At 47.8% G+C, this 17,645-nt stretch overlaps 1 protein-coding gene across 1 annotated transcript in view; it reads right to left on the bottom strand.

Moving 5' to 3' along the window:
* Nucleotides 1-17,645, bottom strand: part of PLXNA4 (plexin A4) — a gene marked incomplete at its 5' end in the record, with an annotated part of 374,119 nt that overhangs the window by 128,330 nt on the left and 228,144 nt on the right. Inside the window, one exon of the mRNA XM_082765856.1 lies at nt 12,043-12,143. Coding sequence (XP_082621982.1) covers nt 12,043-12,143 — 101 coding nt within the window. The remainder of the gene's footprint in view (nt 1-12,042; nt 12,144-17,645) is intronic.

Consider the following 17,645-nt stretch of genomic DNA (forward strand, 5'->3'; position numbering starts at 1 on the left):
TGTCTGTCCAGCTACCAGAGCAGCAACCCCCTGTCTGGAGTCCCTCCAGCGTTATGCCAATGTAATCTTGATCAGATTTTCTGCTCTGTTTGTGTCCAAAGTGTTGAGAAAAGTGATCTAACCTTCACGCCAAGTAACCCAAGGGGGTAGCTGCAGGAGTGACAGGCAGGCCAGCAAATTACCATCCGCTTTCTGAGACATGTTTCATCTACAAATAGCTTGGACATGACAGAGATAAGTTGTTATTTCACGTATTTAAAGATACGGTACTACATGGCCTTAATTTTGGGCATCAGCAAGCTATTGATTTTCTGATTCTTTATATCATGTTAATGATGTCATGATCATATCAGCAGAAGTGTACTCCCATAAAGGTCCAGAGAGTAATGTGCTTAATAGATACTGTAAGCATTGATTGATTTTGCTATATTTCATTCTCTATGTGTTTTCTCTCTGCATATTTTACCTTTTTTTTTTTTTTTTTTTTTTTTTTTTTCTTCAGGGGTAAATGCCCTATACACTCAGGCAGGATGAAAAGCCAAAGCATTTACTTCTGCTCTTAGTTTTTAATTTGGGAATGGGGGCAGTGGGGGAGGCTGTCCTTTCCAACTCACCCCAATCAATAGGAGATTAAGTACAGCACTCAGTAGCTGGGCTGATGTGTTCCTGAGCAGCTCAAGAGGCGGCTGAATGATATTTTGTCAATTGACCAGATGAACTTATGCCATGGGTCTGCTCTCCTTCCTTTTTCACCAACCCCTGCAGATTCTCCATCAGTGAAAGCTGGGAGGGTCAGTTTTCGGTCCTTAAAAGCACAGAGGGGAACAGAGAGCAGAGACTTGTTGTTGCCCTAAAAAAATATCAGTATGAATTGTCCCTGCTGTGCAGAAAATCACGTTCATACCCAGGTATACAAAGCCCCTACCCAGAGAGGCTGCAGAATTCAGATGGACACCTGAAAAGAAATGTTATGGGTTAAGATGGAAAAATCCTTCTACTTTCTGGGTTGCTCATACTCTCAAAACTATTTGCAGGCTTTTTTTCAGGATGGAGGCTGGCTGAAAGTGAGGAGGGGATCAGGCTGGTGCACTCTGCTCCACGTTTGCAGTTTCTCTCCTCCCTGAGAAGAGCACAGAGCTAAAACCCCTAGCAGCCCTCCCAACGCCCTTCTCCCCACTATTATGAACTGGGTGCCTCCTCAGAGGCTCTGGGTGGCAATGGGCCAAGGCAGCCTGCAAGGAGTTGGGAAAAGCCACCTCTAGCCCAGCCACGTCTTAGTGGTGGCTCCAGCAGAGATGCTCTGCTCTGATAGCGCCTTATCAGGCCAAGTACGCAGAGAGACCAAGAGCAGATAAAATAGGAAAGTGCTATCTGAACTGAAATCCTGCCCCTTTGCCCCCCAAAAACAAGCCAGTGCTCCCTTTGCAGGGCTGGCTGGTTGAAGCATCCCTACGCTGGAGGCAGGACATGTCTGGCAGCCTGCTCCCAGCTCACAGGGTGCCAAGGGAAAAGGCAGCTCAGGGGGGCTCCTGCCTGGCTGCTGAAGCTGAGAAAGTCTGCAAACAGAGCTCATGACTCTTCCTGGGGAAGGTCTTGGTCTCTTCTGAGAGTCTAAGGTGAGGTTTGGCTAGTGTCTCATCTGATTATGAAACCACCAGTGAGTGAAATGCCACCAACATGGAGAGGGCAGGATCCAGAACAGCATGCCCTAACTATGCCTAAGCAACTGATATCAGGACAGGACACAAGTACAGACTACTTAAACCTCCTTCCTGACCTGCAACAATGCAAAAGGAGCCTGGTTTTCCTGTTGTTTTCCTCAGCCTGAGCAACCGGAGTGGGACAACATTAATACAAGCAAGAAACTAAAGACTCCCTTCCCTTCTCCCCCCCCCCCCTCCAGGCCAGGTTGCACTGCAGACATCTGAAGCATCTCGGCTTCTTTTCCATTCCTGGGGTCAGCTGCCCTCAAAGACCCCGTTCCCAGGGGATCCCACCCTCAAGGGCCAGTGCCAAGCCCTGCAGTGCCTATGCTTGGTGCATGGCATGGCTGGGATTTGCAGGACACTGCTACTTGCAAGCAGGGGGAAAAGATCTAAATGAGGTCCTGTCATTTTCTGCTCTACTTTTTCCTGCCACCTCCTGCTCTCTGCCCTCCTCCCCGGACCCTGGAATGGAGCAGGGCTGAAATAAGGAGAGAATCAGCCACATAACAAACACCCTCCAGCCTCCAGACCTGCGCTCAGCATCTGCGCTGAGCTAACAAGGGAGAAGCCTCCCAGGCATGGGTGAGCTAGATTGCGATTATTTTCTTCGTGCGTCTCAATTAAAATGTAGATCTCCTCTTCTGCCTGGGGTGAGAGGGGCAGAGGGCATCGGGAACGAGATATGGGATGGAGAAGCAGGGTTTTACTCCATCCTTCTCTGTCCTGCCTTAACCCTTCTTGTGACACCTCTGCTCTAACAGCCAGGCAAGGGCACGGGGTGATTTGGGCAGGTTCGATGGTTGAAGCACCTGGGCACGTCTGCTGCTGCTCCTTTCTGCTTTAATTAAACAAACCACAAATTTACTCGTCCACTTGTGAGATAAAATTAATACGGTCGTGCTTGATAGCCAGCCCCAGCTGGGAGTCTGCCGTCACCAAGTCCAGCTCCCTGCAGGACTTCTGCAAACTGCATTCATAGCCAAGGTGCTTTAAAGCCTCCTGCAAGGGCAAAAACAGCTCCTATTCCTCTCTTACAGATGAGATGCCCAGGCACATGGAAATTAAGGATGAGTCGTTAAAAACGAGGCTTTTTTATGTGGTTATTTAGGTTTTCCTAACAGCCAGTGAGAGAAACCAGCACTTCCAGAAGGCTGCTCACCCCACTCCCATAAACGCCTGTGGGTTACAGAGAATGAGCTCATAAAATGCAAGAAACCTAGCAGGAGGAGAAAGAAACCCCCTCCTAAGCAACTGGTTCAAAATCATGCGAGGTATCTGATACAATTCCCTAATCAGGAAAGCAATCAGTGGGGAAAAAAAAGCAGAAACCTGCCCTCTTCTTCATTACTAGGGGTTGGTGCAAGCTGCATTACAGGACCTACCCAGAGGAGATGCCCCATGTTCCTTCTGCATGTAGAGAAGCCCACGGCCAGTTGCAGAGGAAATTCACAGCCCGTGTGTCTGTTCCTGCCCACAGAAGCTGTGGATATCCCATCCCTGGGAGGTTCAAGGCCAGGCTGGATGGGGCTTTGGGCAATGTGGTCTGGTGGGAGGTTGGAATTAGATGATTTTTAAGGTCTCTTCCAACCCAAACCATTCTGTGATTCTGTTATTCTATGATTCCTCAGTGTGAAATGAAGATGGATGGGAGGAAAATATGTTTGCTTTGAATCTCCTGGCTCCCTGCACCCAGTCACATTGTCCAGCTCTGCATCAGGGTTGAGCCTGTGTCAGGGTTTTGTTTCCATTTCCTCTGGAAGAAATTAATTTGGTCCAATCTCCCAGGCATTGGAACGAAAGGCAAGAAATGTTGTTCCATTTCCAGATCTGTCACACAACCACAGCCATGTCAATGTGTTTTTCTCCCCTGCTCTTCTCGGTGGCTGACCTGTGCTGCTGAGCCCCGCAGAGATCTGCAGCACGGTGTCACCCACAGCTACGAGGAGGAGTGGCAAGGTCCACATGCAAGACATTTTGATGTGAATGAACACATCATTCACATCAAAATGATGTGGAAAATCTTCCCACCTAAACAAAACACCAAAGGCAAGATGAGATTCTCACCTTCAGCCTCACACAACTGGCTTCCATTTCTAGGACCACGGTGTGGTAAAATCTCATTTCTGCTTGCCAGAATGAGTGCAGAGGGGTGTAGGAGAAACGGGGAAAATTAGGGGCTGGGGACATGTATGCCAGTAGGAGAGAAAGAGGAAATTTGGTGGCAGGTCTCTGAATGTGGGAGTGTGCAACAGATGATGGAGAGCATTTTTGAGCAGGAGTGTTTGTGCGCAGACTCATGGAGAACGTAAGTCCAGATAAAGAGATATTTTAAAAGTTTTCTGTCCTTTTCTTCAGCAAGGAGAACTTCCCGACGCCTGCCTCCCTCCACCCTGTTTCCTTCTGAGACCTGTCACAGGTCAAGGCTGATGAAATGTCACAGAAGAAGCGGTGGAAGGCAGACATGGCCCACCCTGGGGACAACTCATTTGGCTGTGCCATTTTCCCTCATTGGCAGATCACGGGCTGCAGAGGCACCAGGGAGCATCGGACAGCAAGAAAAAGCAATTCCCTATGAACAGACTGAGTTTCTCAAGCCAGACATACACCACATCACTCACCAAGTCCACGCCAGAGCATGGCACAACCTAGTGGGAAGCCCTAGCCCTGCTGTATTGCAAATTAGGACCCTGGAGGAATTTAAAATTCATGGGAGGACTGGTTCAGGTGGCAAAACCCAGACCCACGTCTCCTGGCCGTGTTCAGAATACACGAGGAGATGACACTGAGCTGGGATTTGGCTCTGTTTTGCTGCCCACTCACAAGGGTCTAATGTCCCTTGAGATGTCCTCAAGACTCCAGTTGGTCTCCATCGTATCCACCAGAGGAAATGGGTGGATCTCCAGCAGGGTATTTGCCAGCCATAGGTGAATATCTCAGGCACCCTGGGTTATTCCAGTTGCAGCAGACAGCATGGATGAGTGACTGAATCAAGTTGCTCGTGTAAATACAACCAGCTATATTTTAAAGTCTGCTTGTGTGTTCTCCATACACCTGTGTTTAGGCACCCGGCTTAAGTCCTTACGTTGCTTATTCCTTATCTCTTTCTCATTGCTTGTCCTGGCACGTGAGACGTCCCTCCTAGCCCCTGGCAGACCGTGTGGCTGCATTTCATACCAGAGAAGAAGAAACCTGAGAGATCTCTCTGTGCAAAGGTTGAATTTTCTGCAGTGCCGAACCCAAGCACTAATATTTCTGTGGTGCAGCCAAATCCCAAGTAGGGCACCTAACTCACAGGGCAGAAAGCTTCTGCTGGAACCCGGGTGCACAAACTAATTATCTTCCCACCCCTCCCTGCTGCCCTCTAGCAAAATAAGCTAATCAAGGAGGAAGGTTGTTATCAAAACACATTTACCACACGCCTGCGTCTTGCAGTCCGCACTGCCCAGTGCTGGCCTTGAGTTGCCTGAGGCATGCACGGCCACTGAGATAATCAACCTGTGAAGGGCACGGCTCTGCTTTGTAGACCAGAGCATCCAAAGTGCTCCCAAAAGGCACATGATGGCACCTCAGGGATGGAAGGACACCTGCCCTGCTGGATACAGGGATTGCAAGCACAGAGATGGGTTAGGTCGCCGGGTCTGGTTGATCTGCACAAAGGTACAGGGATGGTTTGGTTTGTTCATCACCCATCTGTGGTGAAATGGGATTCCCAGGAGCTGCTGTTCCCCTGGGGGACTTATCACCATCAATAGGCTTGCTCCCCATCCCCAGGATTTCGTCTTGCTCTCCGGACTAAGAGCCCTGATCTCATTTCAAAGGGCCATTGCAGAGCTGTCACATTCGGGGCTATTTCTTCCGCAATAAAGGACAGGCAATGCCCAGGTGTGAAAAGATGGGTACTTTTAGCTATAGCACAGCAGACAGATTAAAGATTACCCGGGCTCGATGCAGAAAGCTTAATGGGTCGCTGTCCCTCCCCGGAGCCCCCCTGCCGTGCGCTCCCCTCGGCGCAGGGGCTGAAATGCCGTCTCCGGTTTCGATAACTAGCTGGGAAGGAGTGGGAATCACTCGGTGACAAGGCCAATTGGGGGAAGATGACTCCACTTTCCCCTGCTGTCAGGTGGAGAGGCTCACAGGCCGTGGGTGCTGCTGTCTGAGCTCTGGCTGTGAGCGGGGAAGGGCCAAACCAAGCCCCGTTTGGAGACCAGGCACCCTGACAGCTGGGTCCCTCCTGCCTTTGCCACCACTGATGGATACTTGGACTCCTTGCACCTCTGCTGACACTTCCAATGGACTGATTGGAGACTGAAACAAAATGAAATATTTCACATTTCCTGCAATTATTTCTCCCCATCATGTGTTAACAAGAGGTGCCAGGTTCTCTCCCATCCCAGTGAGAAATGTCCCCCAGGTATCTCGGACACACAGGGGTAGTGCACACAGCGACTGCAACAGCTCTAAGCATCCCTCAGATGGGGAGGATCAGCCCAGCTGGCTACAAGTTGCCAAGGCAATGCAGGATTTGAGTTGAAATCCATTTGTTCTTCACGTGACTGAGCAAATTTTCAGGAAGACTGGGACAATTGGTGTGTACCTTTGTCTCCCATGTCTCTGAAGACACTTAGGGTTGGCCTAGGACAAGATGATGCTGAGATGGGAAAGGACATGGAAAGCTTTTATTATAAGCAAAGGTCTCAGCCATAATTGCCAGGATTTACTGATTGTGCTAGACAAATGCAAAATGCTTAAAAATTGTCCTTTCTGAAAGGACTCTAGCTTGCACCTTGGCACAAAACAGCACGAAGAGCATGGCTGAGGCCCTGGTTCCTTACAGTGGAAGCTGAAGGTCTATAGGGTCACTAGCTTCTGCAGGAATCAGAAAATCATATTTTCCTCATTATTTGTTAGCATTTGTTGGCACTGGGTGAGATATTCCACCCTTCTGCCTTGTTGGGTCCTATCCGTGCTGCCCTTCCCAGCTTCCTCAGGCAGCATTTGAGACATCCTCCCTCCCCTGCAGAAGTGGAGGGAAAGGCTGGGAAGGAAAAAAAGAGGAGGTGAAGGGGAAAAAGAAAAAACAAAAAAACAACCTCAGCCTGAAAGACAGGCACAGTCTTTCAGACGGCAGAAAGTCAAGCAAGAAAAAGACCCTTCAAGAAAAGGTCTTATTGCAGCATCTGTAGGCAGCTTGGGTTACCTGAGACTCTCTAGTGATTCAGAAGACTTTGACCAAGAAAGTTAAAGCCAGGGACGATCAATGAGCCTCTGCAAGCAGCATTGCATCGGGTTACCCGCTGAGACAAGACAGTGGGAGCTGCACTTTGTAACACTTATTTTTTCTTTTTTTTTTCCCCCCCGAGTCTGGCAGCGAGTCTGAGGAGGGATTACAAACCTCCCTCCTCCTCTGTGCCGATCTCTCATTCCCTAGAAAACAACTTGTTTAAGTGCCATTTTCTTCCATACCCATTGTAATTATAATTTCTGGGTACAGAAGCATCCTGCAGCTACGACGTAGGACAACAGGGGATGTGGAGGGCAAGTGGCCGGACACCAGGGTTGCCAGGTGACAGCATAAAGCCCTTCTAAATGTGGTTCTCCTTTTTTTGGGGAATCCAAAAAACCCTCATCTGGCTTCTCTGGTGTCTCATGAATTCCGTCCCCTTTGCTGCAGTTATCCTGTTAAATTGTGGTCAGCTCAGCTTAATGGGTTTTGGTCATCCCTCAGCCAACCCAGAGCTCACCAACGGGATCCAGGAAAGTGGCTGGCACAGCCCGTGTATTAGGGCCCTCTGTCATCCCTTCTTTCATGGGGTGACGACAGCTACAGGAGGTTCCTGCATCCTATTCCCATAGTTTAGGAGCAGGGGGTCTCCTGAAAAACACCCTGAAGCTGGGGGGTAAAACCGATGGAGCCAGCTCAGGTCCCTCAGTGGAGTTCTTGGGTTCTCTTTATTCTGAATTTTTAACCATTTTACTAAAACCTGGAATAAAATTCCAAAATAAGAATGGCTGAGGTCTTAACGAATCATTCTCCAAATACTAAGCTGTATCAGCCCCTTCTAAAATGGCTTTCTAGAACATTTCTTATTAAAAAAATAATTATTCCTCTTCAAGATAAAACAAAATTTTTTTGCACAACATCATAAACCCTCCCTGAAATTGGGACCATTTTTCTCTCAGTTTGCAGCTAATGATCTGCTGGCCAAGGAGCCCCCATAGCAGCAGGGGCAGATCCCAGAACAGAAGGAGGGACAGTTAACAAACAGTTAAAACTTTTTATAAAAGTTTTATATATGTTACTTTCATGAAAGTTTTATATATGTTACTTCTCCCTCTGGGGATGCTGCTGCTCTTCTGTCCCAAATATCCATTTTTTGGGGGGCAGCTGGGGTTTTAAAGACAACCCGGAGGAATCATGCAGGGCTGAAAAGGTGTGTGGTCACCACGTGCATGTGGACTGGAGCTTGCACATCTTCTCTGGAGCTGGTGGTGGGTCAGGCAGGGATAATGAAGTTTCCAGGAGGAGATTTTTCTCATCCTGGGGGCAAAGAGCTTCCCCACTCTCTGTCCTTCTCCATGCTATAGGGGAAAGAGTCAAAGGAGGGCAGAGGTTTAAATAGGGATGGAGACACAAGAAACTCACAGGGGGCAGATATTGGATCAGATATTGGATGGCATCTTCGGGCACAGCTGCACCCAGCACGACACGAGGAAGCTGTGATTTATTCCAGGCTTAGAGAAGACTTTGCTTTGCTCTTGTCTCTCTCTGCAGCCCCCCGTTTGGGCTGGTGACATTGCTGTGACCTTGCGAGCAGGCACCATGTGCCTCGGTGCCAGCGACTCGCTTTTCAGCCTCGTTCCCCCACCGCTCCCCCCAGCTCCCACCCCGGCCCCTCGCCCTCCCCTGCAGATCCGAGCGCCACGATTTCAATTTGCACCACCTAAATGATTCATTGCCGCCTAAAGAACCCCGAACTGAGCCCAGGAGGGGAGCTGAGCTACAGTAGGGAAGGGGAGGGAGGGACAAGATGGGGACTGGAGATACGGCAACGAAGAGCTCCGGTGACCTGCTCTATATTGGCTCTCCTCGTCTCGGGGCAGAAGGCAATCAATGTCCTCCCCCCTCTTTTCTCCTGAAGCCGTCTGTGGGTCTGTCTGCCTCTTTCTCTCTCAGCAGACTCGAGTTTCTCGGTGTAAGGTTAGGACAGAGGAGCCGTGGAAATCGATTCCCCAGCCCTGGCACGCCGCCCTGCGCGCAGACAGCCCCGCTCCGCCGTGAGATGCTGGGTGAGGAGCTGTCCCCAGGCGTCCCCAGGCCCCCCCATGTGCTTGGAAATCAGGGTCTGGGGAGCAGCCCCCGAAGTGTGAACCCCAAAGTAAGCGTGGCCCATATGAGAGAGAAAAAAGAGAAGCTGCACCCATCCTACAGCTTTCGCTCATTTCCCAGTGCTCCAGTGGTGGTTTGTACTGGGAGAGAAGGGTGTGGGAAAGGGATGGCTTTGACTACAGGTCTGGTTTCCAGTCCTGCTTTACCCCAGGACTTGGACAGCCCATCTGCCTCCTCCAACCCTGCCAAAAACCAGCTCCTACATCAGCGTGGCTGGATTCAGCCATGCCCTGAAATTCTTCCTGGGAGGGAAAAGAAAAGGGTCATCACCTTCCAAGGGGAAATATTTATGGCAGATTTCCCCAGAAATCCTTGTACAGTTGCTGACAATGCATCACATTTGAGGAAATGGCTGGGGTTCTGATGTACAAAAAAAGTTAATAATGGCCTTGGTATTATGGTACTATTACCCTGAATATCCTGCATGGCCAATCACTGCTGAATTGCATCCTCCTCTGCTTCCAGGGCTGGAAGGATGAAGAAACTGAGGCCCAGAGAGGAACACATGAGGCTGCACCAAAAACCCGTGCCACACTCTATTTTACAGATCAGGAAACAAAGGTTAAGTGACCAGAGGGAGGAGGATGTGGGGACCCTGCTGTCAAATTTCAGCTTGAAGGACCAAATTTGCATGTGGGTCTCTTGGTCTAATGGTCTCGGGTTGCCACCCTCACTTGTCACCAGCCACATTTCTGTCACTCTTTTAGGCTGAGCTGCTGGGCAATCTGCAGTTGTCTCTGCCCCTTTCCTCTCCTTTAGGGGATTTATTGCTGGGTGTATTGATTGCTTGTTGCCAGTGACCCTGGCCAGCAGGAGATGAAATATCTAGCATTACTCCAGTGCAATCAATGCCCAAATTCATGCCTGCATCCACGCTGTGCTTCCCCTCTATTGACAGCAAAACACGCAGTGCTCTACAGGATGGATGCAAGCTAAGATGAGACAGAAACATGTTACAGAGCTGTATTTCAAATAAACACATCCTCAGGCGAGCAGGGCTATATGGGTGAAAGCTGCATGGGTTCGTACTTAGAAGACCACAATTCAGGACTGGTTTGCCAAGGATCTTTTGAATTATTCCAAAGCCAGAGTCAAGTTTTGATTCAGGACATCTAGGTTTGATCTTAAATTAAGCAGACTGACATGGCTTTGGTTGAGGGCTATACAGGCTAAAGAGCTTCTGCAGAAGGTTGGGATATGGTACGGGTTCCTGTTCCAGAAAGGAGGGGTAGCAAAGAGGGTATCCAACTGGATCTCTGTCTCCACAGGTAGACTTTGCAATGCAGCAGGAAGGGTTCGGGGAGGAGAAGACACAACTGAATCATAGAATCATAGAATCATAGAATATCCTGAGTTGGAAGGGACCCTTAAGGATCATCAAGTCCAACTCTTGACACCGCACAGGTCTACCCAAAAGTTCAGACCATGTGCCTAAGTTCACAGTCCAATCTCTTCTTAAATTCAGACAGGCTCGGTGCAGTGACCACTTCCCTGGGGAGCCTGTTCCAGTGTGCAACCACCCTCTCTGTGAAGAACCCCCTCCTGACGTCCAGCCTAAATTTCCCCTGCCTCAGCTTAACCCCGTTCCCGCGGGTCCTGTCACTAGTGTTAATGGAGAAAAGGTCTCCTGCCTCTTGACAACCCCTTACGAGGAAGTTGTAGACTGCGATGAGGTCTCCCCTCAGCCTCCTCTTCTCCAGGCTGAACAGGCCCAGTGACCTCAGCCGTTCCTCGTACGTCTTCCCCTCAAGGCCTTTCACCATCTTCGTAGCCCTCCTCTGGACACTTTCCAACAGTTTCATGTCCTTTTTATACTGTGGTGCCCAGAACTGCACACAGTACTCGAGGTGAGGCCGCACCAGCGCAGAGTACTGCGCTGAAGTAGCAGGGTCCAGCAGAATAACCACCCGTCACTGCCAAGGGCGCCGAGACTTGAAGTGACAGCACCCTGCAGAGCCACGCTGGGCTGGAGCCGTGTGGTGAGACAGATCCAACGCCCTTTCCAGCCACTGTCTCTGCTGAGAGGTTCTTGGTAAACGAGGCCGCCCTGCCACTCATGTCCAGGAGCTCAGCCAAGCTGACACCTCCCTCTCCACGGCTCTGGCAGAGGGCTCCCTGCAGCAGGAGATCACTGGCAGGGAAGGCTGCCGAGAAGGGACTTGGAGATCAACAGCATCATTAAAAAAAAGCCTGCAGAAAACAAAGCCAACGAGCAAATCTCCCAGTCCTGGGGACACTTGGATGTGGTGCTCCTTGCAAGGGAGTGCTGTACAGCAGGGAAATGGTGAAACCAGGTCCTTTCTTGGTCTGTTCAACAGAAGCCCAGGGATGTGGATACAGACAACTGCTCGAAATCACAGCTGGGTAAGCCAAACAAGCAGTGCCAGCCCAGCTGAGATGACCCACAGAAGACAAATGCTCAATTTCAGGGTCAGCTTTGTCCCACAGTGAGGTTGCAGGCTAGAACATCCCCCTGAAATCTAACTTGGATTGGATCCTTGGGTGCTTACAGGGACCTGATTCCCCTCCAAGACCAATAGGGATCATGACAAATGTGAGAGAGGAGAGGTTCAGGCTTGCAGTGGAAAATTGAAGGTGTTGAGACAAGTCTCTGAATCTGGCTGTTATCTAGGGTCAAACTTCCATAATCATTGGAAATGAGAAGGTCTTTGGCACCCAGAGGGAGCTGCTGGAGGTTTTTTTTTTTTCAAAGCACATCAGGGCAACAGGTATTCCTCCTGCAGCCAGCAGAATATGGATCTGGTGGTTAAGGAGACCAGTCTCTTCTATCACCCTCCTCTTTCATTTTCAGCCAAAAAAACGCCTCTTGGTTAAACAAAGTCACCCCAGCAAGCCCTAGAAACCTTGCTGGAGCTGCCTGCATGACTCCTAGGCTCACCTAAGAGACATTTTTGGACTCTGCCAGGCGTTATCACAGCAGGTACTTACGTGTTGTGAAGCACACACCATCCACAGTGGGGGTCTCCCGAGCCCAGGCACTCGCTGCAGGTCTCATACTGGCTGCACGACTCCACGGGCACCCGGGTGAGCTGCAAGGAGAAGGGACAAAAACCTGTCAGGCTTTTTGTGGGGATCTGCAATGACCAGAATGGCTTGGCAGAGGTGCCAACCCTCCTTGTCCTCTTGTCCTGGTGTCAGGGAATGAGCTTGCTGTCACCCTGACTTTGCAGAGTCAGACGCAGACCTGAAACACCCACCCACTGCCAAAATAATGCATTTTGCCTTGTTCTTTATTTTTTTTTTCTTTCTTTCTTCTTAATTAAAGCATTTCAGTTGGAGATTTCAAAGACAGAAGAGCCTGACCTCCCCTCTAATGGACCAGAGCTTTTTGATTCCTATTTGGTTTCCTAAGCCCCTTACTTCTTCTGAAGCCAAACACACAATTTGGGCCCAGTGACCTGATAGCCTCTTTTCCATTGAATAAGCCTCAGAGAGCTCCCATAATACACAGTCAATTGCCAGTGCCTTCATCCTGGCTCGTGTCAGCGGGGAGAGTTTATTCCTTCAGATGATATAGTGTGGTATTATCCTGATGAAACACCGCTGAGAACTGCCAACTATAAACTGCAGAACAGTTACTCGTGACAGATGACAAGGGAATACACCTGGATCCGGGTGACAATTTTTTTTACTCATTCAAGAGAATTCGAACTGTAAAGTGAAGATTAAAATTCATTCTGATTGTATCTGCAAACAAAACAAGAACAGGCTCTCTCTATATATACGAGGGGGGTAAGGGAAAGGAAGAAAAAGGAATCGCGAGCAAAATTCCATCTATTTATGAAGACCTTGTCTGTTTGTATCAGAAATTGGCTTCCTAACCACTACACAGACACCCCACGTGGTAGTAGATAGTCTATGTGCAAATGCTGAAAATCTGTATTTTTACTTCTAGCAGGTGGCAATAGCTGTAGCAAACTTGAGACAGAAATACGATGGGTTTTATTTACCACCGCACCACTGCCTATGTCAAGTCACCCAAAGAAATCAACTGTGGATGCTGAAAGCTTTTAAGGACAAAGGGAGAATGTCAAGTAAAACCTACCAAAACACCCTTCTCAAATTGAATCTACAGCCATGAGCATAAGAACATAATCAAAACAGACCACAGCAATGAAAATGGGAAAATCAGAACAGGTATCGACTCATTCCAACTCCTCCAAGTATCAAGAAGTTTCAAAGGCAAGATGACTTGGCCGTGAATGCAATTGTTCCATCTCCCTTTAGGTCAAGACTTCATGTCAAGAAGGAATCAGCACTTCATCAAATATAAACTTTTGTGTGCACCAGGATTTCGCCCAATTAGACTTATATTGAACCCCAAAGTCTGTCTTATATTGCAGTCCAGCTTTCAAAAATGCTTACAGCTTTGACAAGAACGTAACAAGGGGGGGGAGATCATATTATTTTTATGTAGGTCTTTTCCTATTTTTTTCCCTTATTTCCACCCAGGAAAAATGTCTTGTGAATTATTTTTCCTTGATCACATCCAGTTGAACATATCTGCCCTGCGAACATCAGAGTACTTGAAGAGGAAGCAGATAATTCCATTTTAGAAGGCTGTAAATCTGCCCTTCCTTAATCCAGATACAATCAATTGTGTAATCTCCACCTTTTAATTAGAAAATTGTGAACACAGTTGGTAATGACTACAGAGTTCCTATCCAAACTACCCCCACTCTAACATATGGTACTGCTGGGTTTATCCGTATTAGCTGTAAATAATATTTCTGAACCTGAGCTTCTGAGCTAGTTTACATCTGCCTTAGAAAAATGAGCTTTGGTTAATAAGTTCAGAACAGGCACTGTTCTAGAATGTAATGATGTCAGGTTTGAATATTCTGAGTCAAAACCCACTTGCGACTATGACATGTGAACAATAAAGAAGTCCTGGAGGACTGAAATTTGCAATTTCTTTGCAAATTGCTACAAAAAAAGAGAAAAGTTAAAATCTGTCTCTGTAGGTTTTATTATTGTTATTATTTAATTAGTCATCAAAGGATATCTAAGTTCCTCTTGGAGGCAGGAGGAACCTACTGGGAGCCCAGATCTCCATCTTTGCAGGAATGTTTTCTTTTCAGTGTATTTAGTGTATTCTTTTTCGATAGGATATAGTTAGTAGGTTGTGCAGGAACACATCTTGCTTCTGTTTATGTACCAGAGAGCACAGCGATGCAGTGTGAGCTTACACCCAGCCACATCCCAAATCTTGTCAAGCCAGTGTAGTAAGTGCCCTGTGTCACCATCCACATTTCTGCGTGTTATTCCTGCTATATGAGACCTTTTCTAAGTTCACCTCAAGTAGCTTTATTGTGAGATTAATTAAAATTGTACCACGCTGATAAATGTCTTGGGCTGGAAGTGTCAGACCTTCTAATTAATAAAGGAAGAAACTACAAAAAAACAAAAGGAGCTGCAACTGAAAGGAAAGCCACCTAAGGGTCGTCAGCTGAAAGGAAAAAGAACATCAAGCAAATAAGGCACATCAGAGGTCTTATTTTCCTTTGGAACATAAGCTGTAATTAATTCAGCTCAGCTTTCCAAGCTGAAAGTTTTGAGAACTGACCATGCCTCCCGAGAGCAGTCAGCTTTTTATGCTGCCCCTAAAATATCTGAAAAAGAAAAGTCCGTGCTACCTCCCCATTGCAGTTCTTTGCCATTATTCATAATGATGAAGGGACCAGACAGCACTGAAGGCTGAAATCTCCATTGTAAACCAGACGGTGATTACTCCCTCCACTCATTTCCCACCCTTAGAAAGCCCAACAAACTTCTCAAGGTGATTTCTTACCCTCAGGGGGGCTCCCTACCTCCGATCTTTCATCAGGGTAGAAATTTGATTCAACATTTTGCAGCAAATATAACCAGCTCTCAGCAGACGGAGGATTAACGAAAGCAAAACGCCCTTCATTTTGGGGCACGATGAGCCAGGTTAGAGCCATTTGCATTCCTACAGTGGTCACAGCTTAACTGATCATTTGGCCTCACATTGCTAGAGCAAAATACGGATGTAAGAAGAGGCTGCTGTTGCTCCAAGGGCTTACAGCCCACAGAGATGTGGCACATATCCCTGTTTTATCCACGAGAGCCACAGCTGAAAGTGAGGTCTCATGCAGCTGAAGTAGGTGTTACCTAAATGCGTTGCAGATGTGGGTCTAAGGCATCTGAGCAAGCTCATGCAGGAAGAGTGGGTGTTAGCTAATTATCGAATACTAAGTTATTAAGTACAAACTATTTAGACTTTGGGCTCTTTGGAACATGAAGAAATTAAGATAAAGCTCCTGACGATCCCTGTTCACACAGCTGGTGGACATCTAGGAGCTGCTGTGCTTCCAAGGCTTTGTCCATAGCACGCTGGGGAGCATCTAAACTGTCCCCTCCTTGCAGCTATCTGCAGTGAGATGCGATCCCAGAGGAAGGGTCAGACAAGTGGTAAATGAAGCTGATGTCCTTCTCAAGGGCAGCAGGAAAGCAGCGAGCACGTCCAGCTGCCTTCGCTGCAGCAGGGTCTGAAGGGATATTTCACTTCGTCAACACATTCATTCACAAGTCCCCAAAGAAATCGTGCGCGCGTTTCTGGCTCCCAAGGACATCCCCAAAAAATCTGGCAAACCTGCAAACTGCCGTACAGCGTACAGCTCACCTGCTAGATATGGCTCGGAGGCTTTTCACACAACACCAGGGCCATCCTCACCTCTGATCCGGCTCAAATTCCAAACAGCAGCTTTTGCAGCTCCCAGCCTTACTTTCACCCTCTATTCCCAGCATGAATGAGTTTCAGAAAGTCATCTAAAACAACGTGATTGAGGTTTTGGATCTGATAGACAGTAACAGTTAATCCTGTTAGAAATTTGGCTCCCACTTCTGCCATTATATATTCACAAAAGCTCCTGCTATGTGCTCAGTCATAATTTTCTGGCTCCCATTTTTGACTTTTTTTTTAATTTCAATATACATTACTTTTTTTTTTTTCCTCCTTAAACTGCCAACATTCTGGTCAAAACGTGAATCATTGCTCAATCTCTGCTGTTATAATTGGATGTTAATACAGCAGCGGGAGTTATTCAGTCTGATGGACTAAGTTAATTTAAATGTACAAAAAGGCATCTTAAGTAGCCAATTTCCTTCCCAACAGTCAAAAGATACATTTCCAAAACACTGAGCAGTGACTGTCAAGCTATGTGGGTTTGGTGAATGCTGCTATCTTTCAAGACTCAGCCCTGAGAAACTGCTGCAAGATTAAGAGAGGAGCTTATTTGATTTCAAAGCCTTGAACAGATTATTCATGATAACACAGTTTATTAAATAGAGCAAGACAAAAAAAAAAACAAAAACAAAAACACCTAAGAGACCACTGGTGGGTCCAGATTCTGCATCCTTAACAGATTTATTGAGGATATTTGGTCACCTGTGGGGCGTGCCAAGATGCCAATTTTAATTTGGCCTGAATTATGGACAAAGGGACCTTGAGTTCCTCTGGGTTGTTCCAACTCCTGTGCCTCAACCAACAGACCTGCAAACTCAGCAAAAAGCAGGGACATGGAGAAAAGAAAAGCTCAAGGAGCTGAAGCAGGGCTTAGACTGGTAAGAAATAGGATATTGTGCATGTGGATGTCTGCACAAGCAGTGGGAGAGGAGATGCTCCTGTGGGGATAGAGGCGAGGATCTGAGTTTGATTCCAGCCTGCCACTCCGGCGTGATGAGTAAATAACTTGCCAGCCCCGCTGGGACAGGCAATGTCATTTCTCATCAGACACCCCCAAGCTCTTCGTCTTCATTGCAGCACTCTTCCCAGTAAATCCATGCTTACACACTTGGAAAACTGGAGGCTTTAATTAAGGAGAGTTAATTGGAAGCAGCAGTAGCTGTCAAGGACAAATGACACAATAATTAAACTGGGGGTCAATGTCCCCCTGCGTGACAGGGTAAATTACCTGTCCAAATATGCTTGGTCACAAAGGGCTTCCTACCTACATCTGTGTTTGTGCTGCTCCTCCTCCTCTCCCTTCTCTCCCTCGGGTTCTCCTGCACGTCTTTGGTGAGAGAATTCCCATCTGTGTTCCCAGAGCAAGACCCCAACCACGTCCACAGGCCACTCACACAGATGGAGATAAAGCAACAAGAGGAGACACCGAAAGATTTGGGGAAAATTGGTGATTGCAGTGAAATTTTCTTCCCTAAGCTTCCCTTAGCAGGACCCTGACAGCCAGCTCAGATGGAGACATTTACAACATATAGGGTGAACGCTGGGTGAGGTGAATCCCCCATCAATAGCATACTTAAATTTCTGCAGTTTCTTTGATCTTCTTAACGCTGCAAACATGTTGAGGTCTCCCCTCTTCCCAGTTACAGCACCAGAATAACCAGTCGAAGTGCAAAATACATTTTCTTTAATTATTAGAAGGGAGGTGCTCAGCCCACACCCTGTAGTGACCCTTGTGCAAGGCAGTCCCCCATGCCTCAATGACACTCCTTCCAAAAGCATCAGTGCTTGAGAAGAAGCTAGGGACACGCCATCCTGGTACAATATG

This window comes from Aythya marila (assembly GCF_965140915.1).
Source record: "Aythya marila genome assembly, chromosome: 1".
Lineage (NCBI taxonomy): Eukaryota > Metazoa > Chordata > Aves > Anseriformes > Anatidae > Aythya > Aythya marila.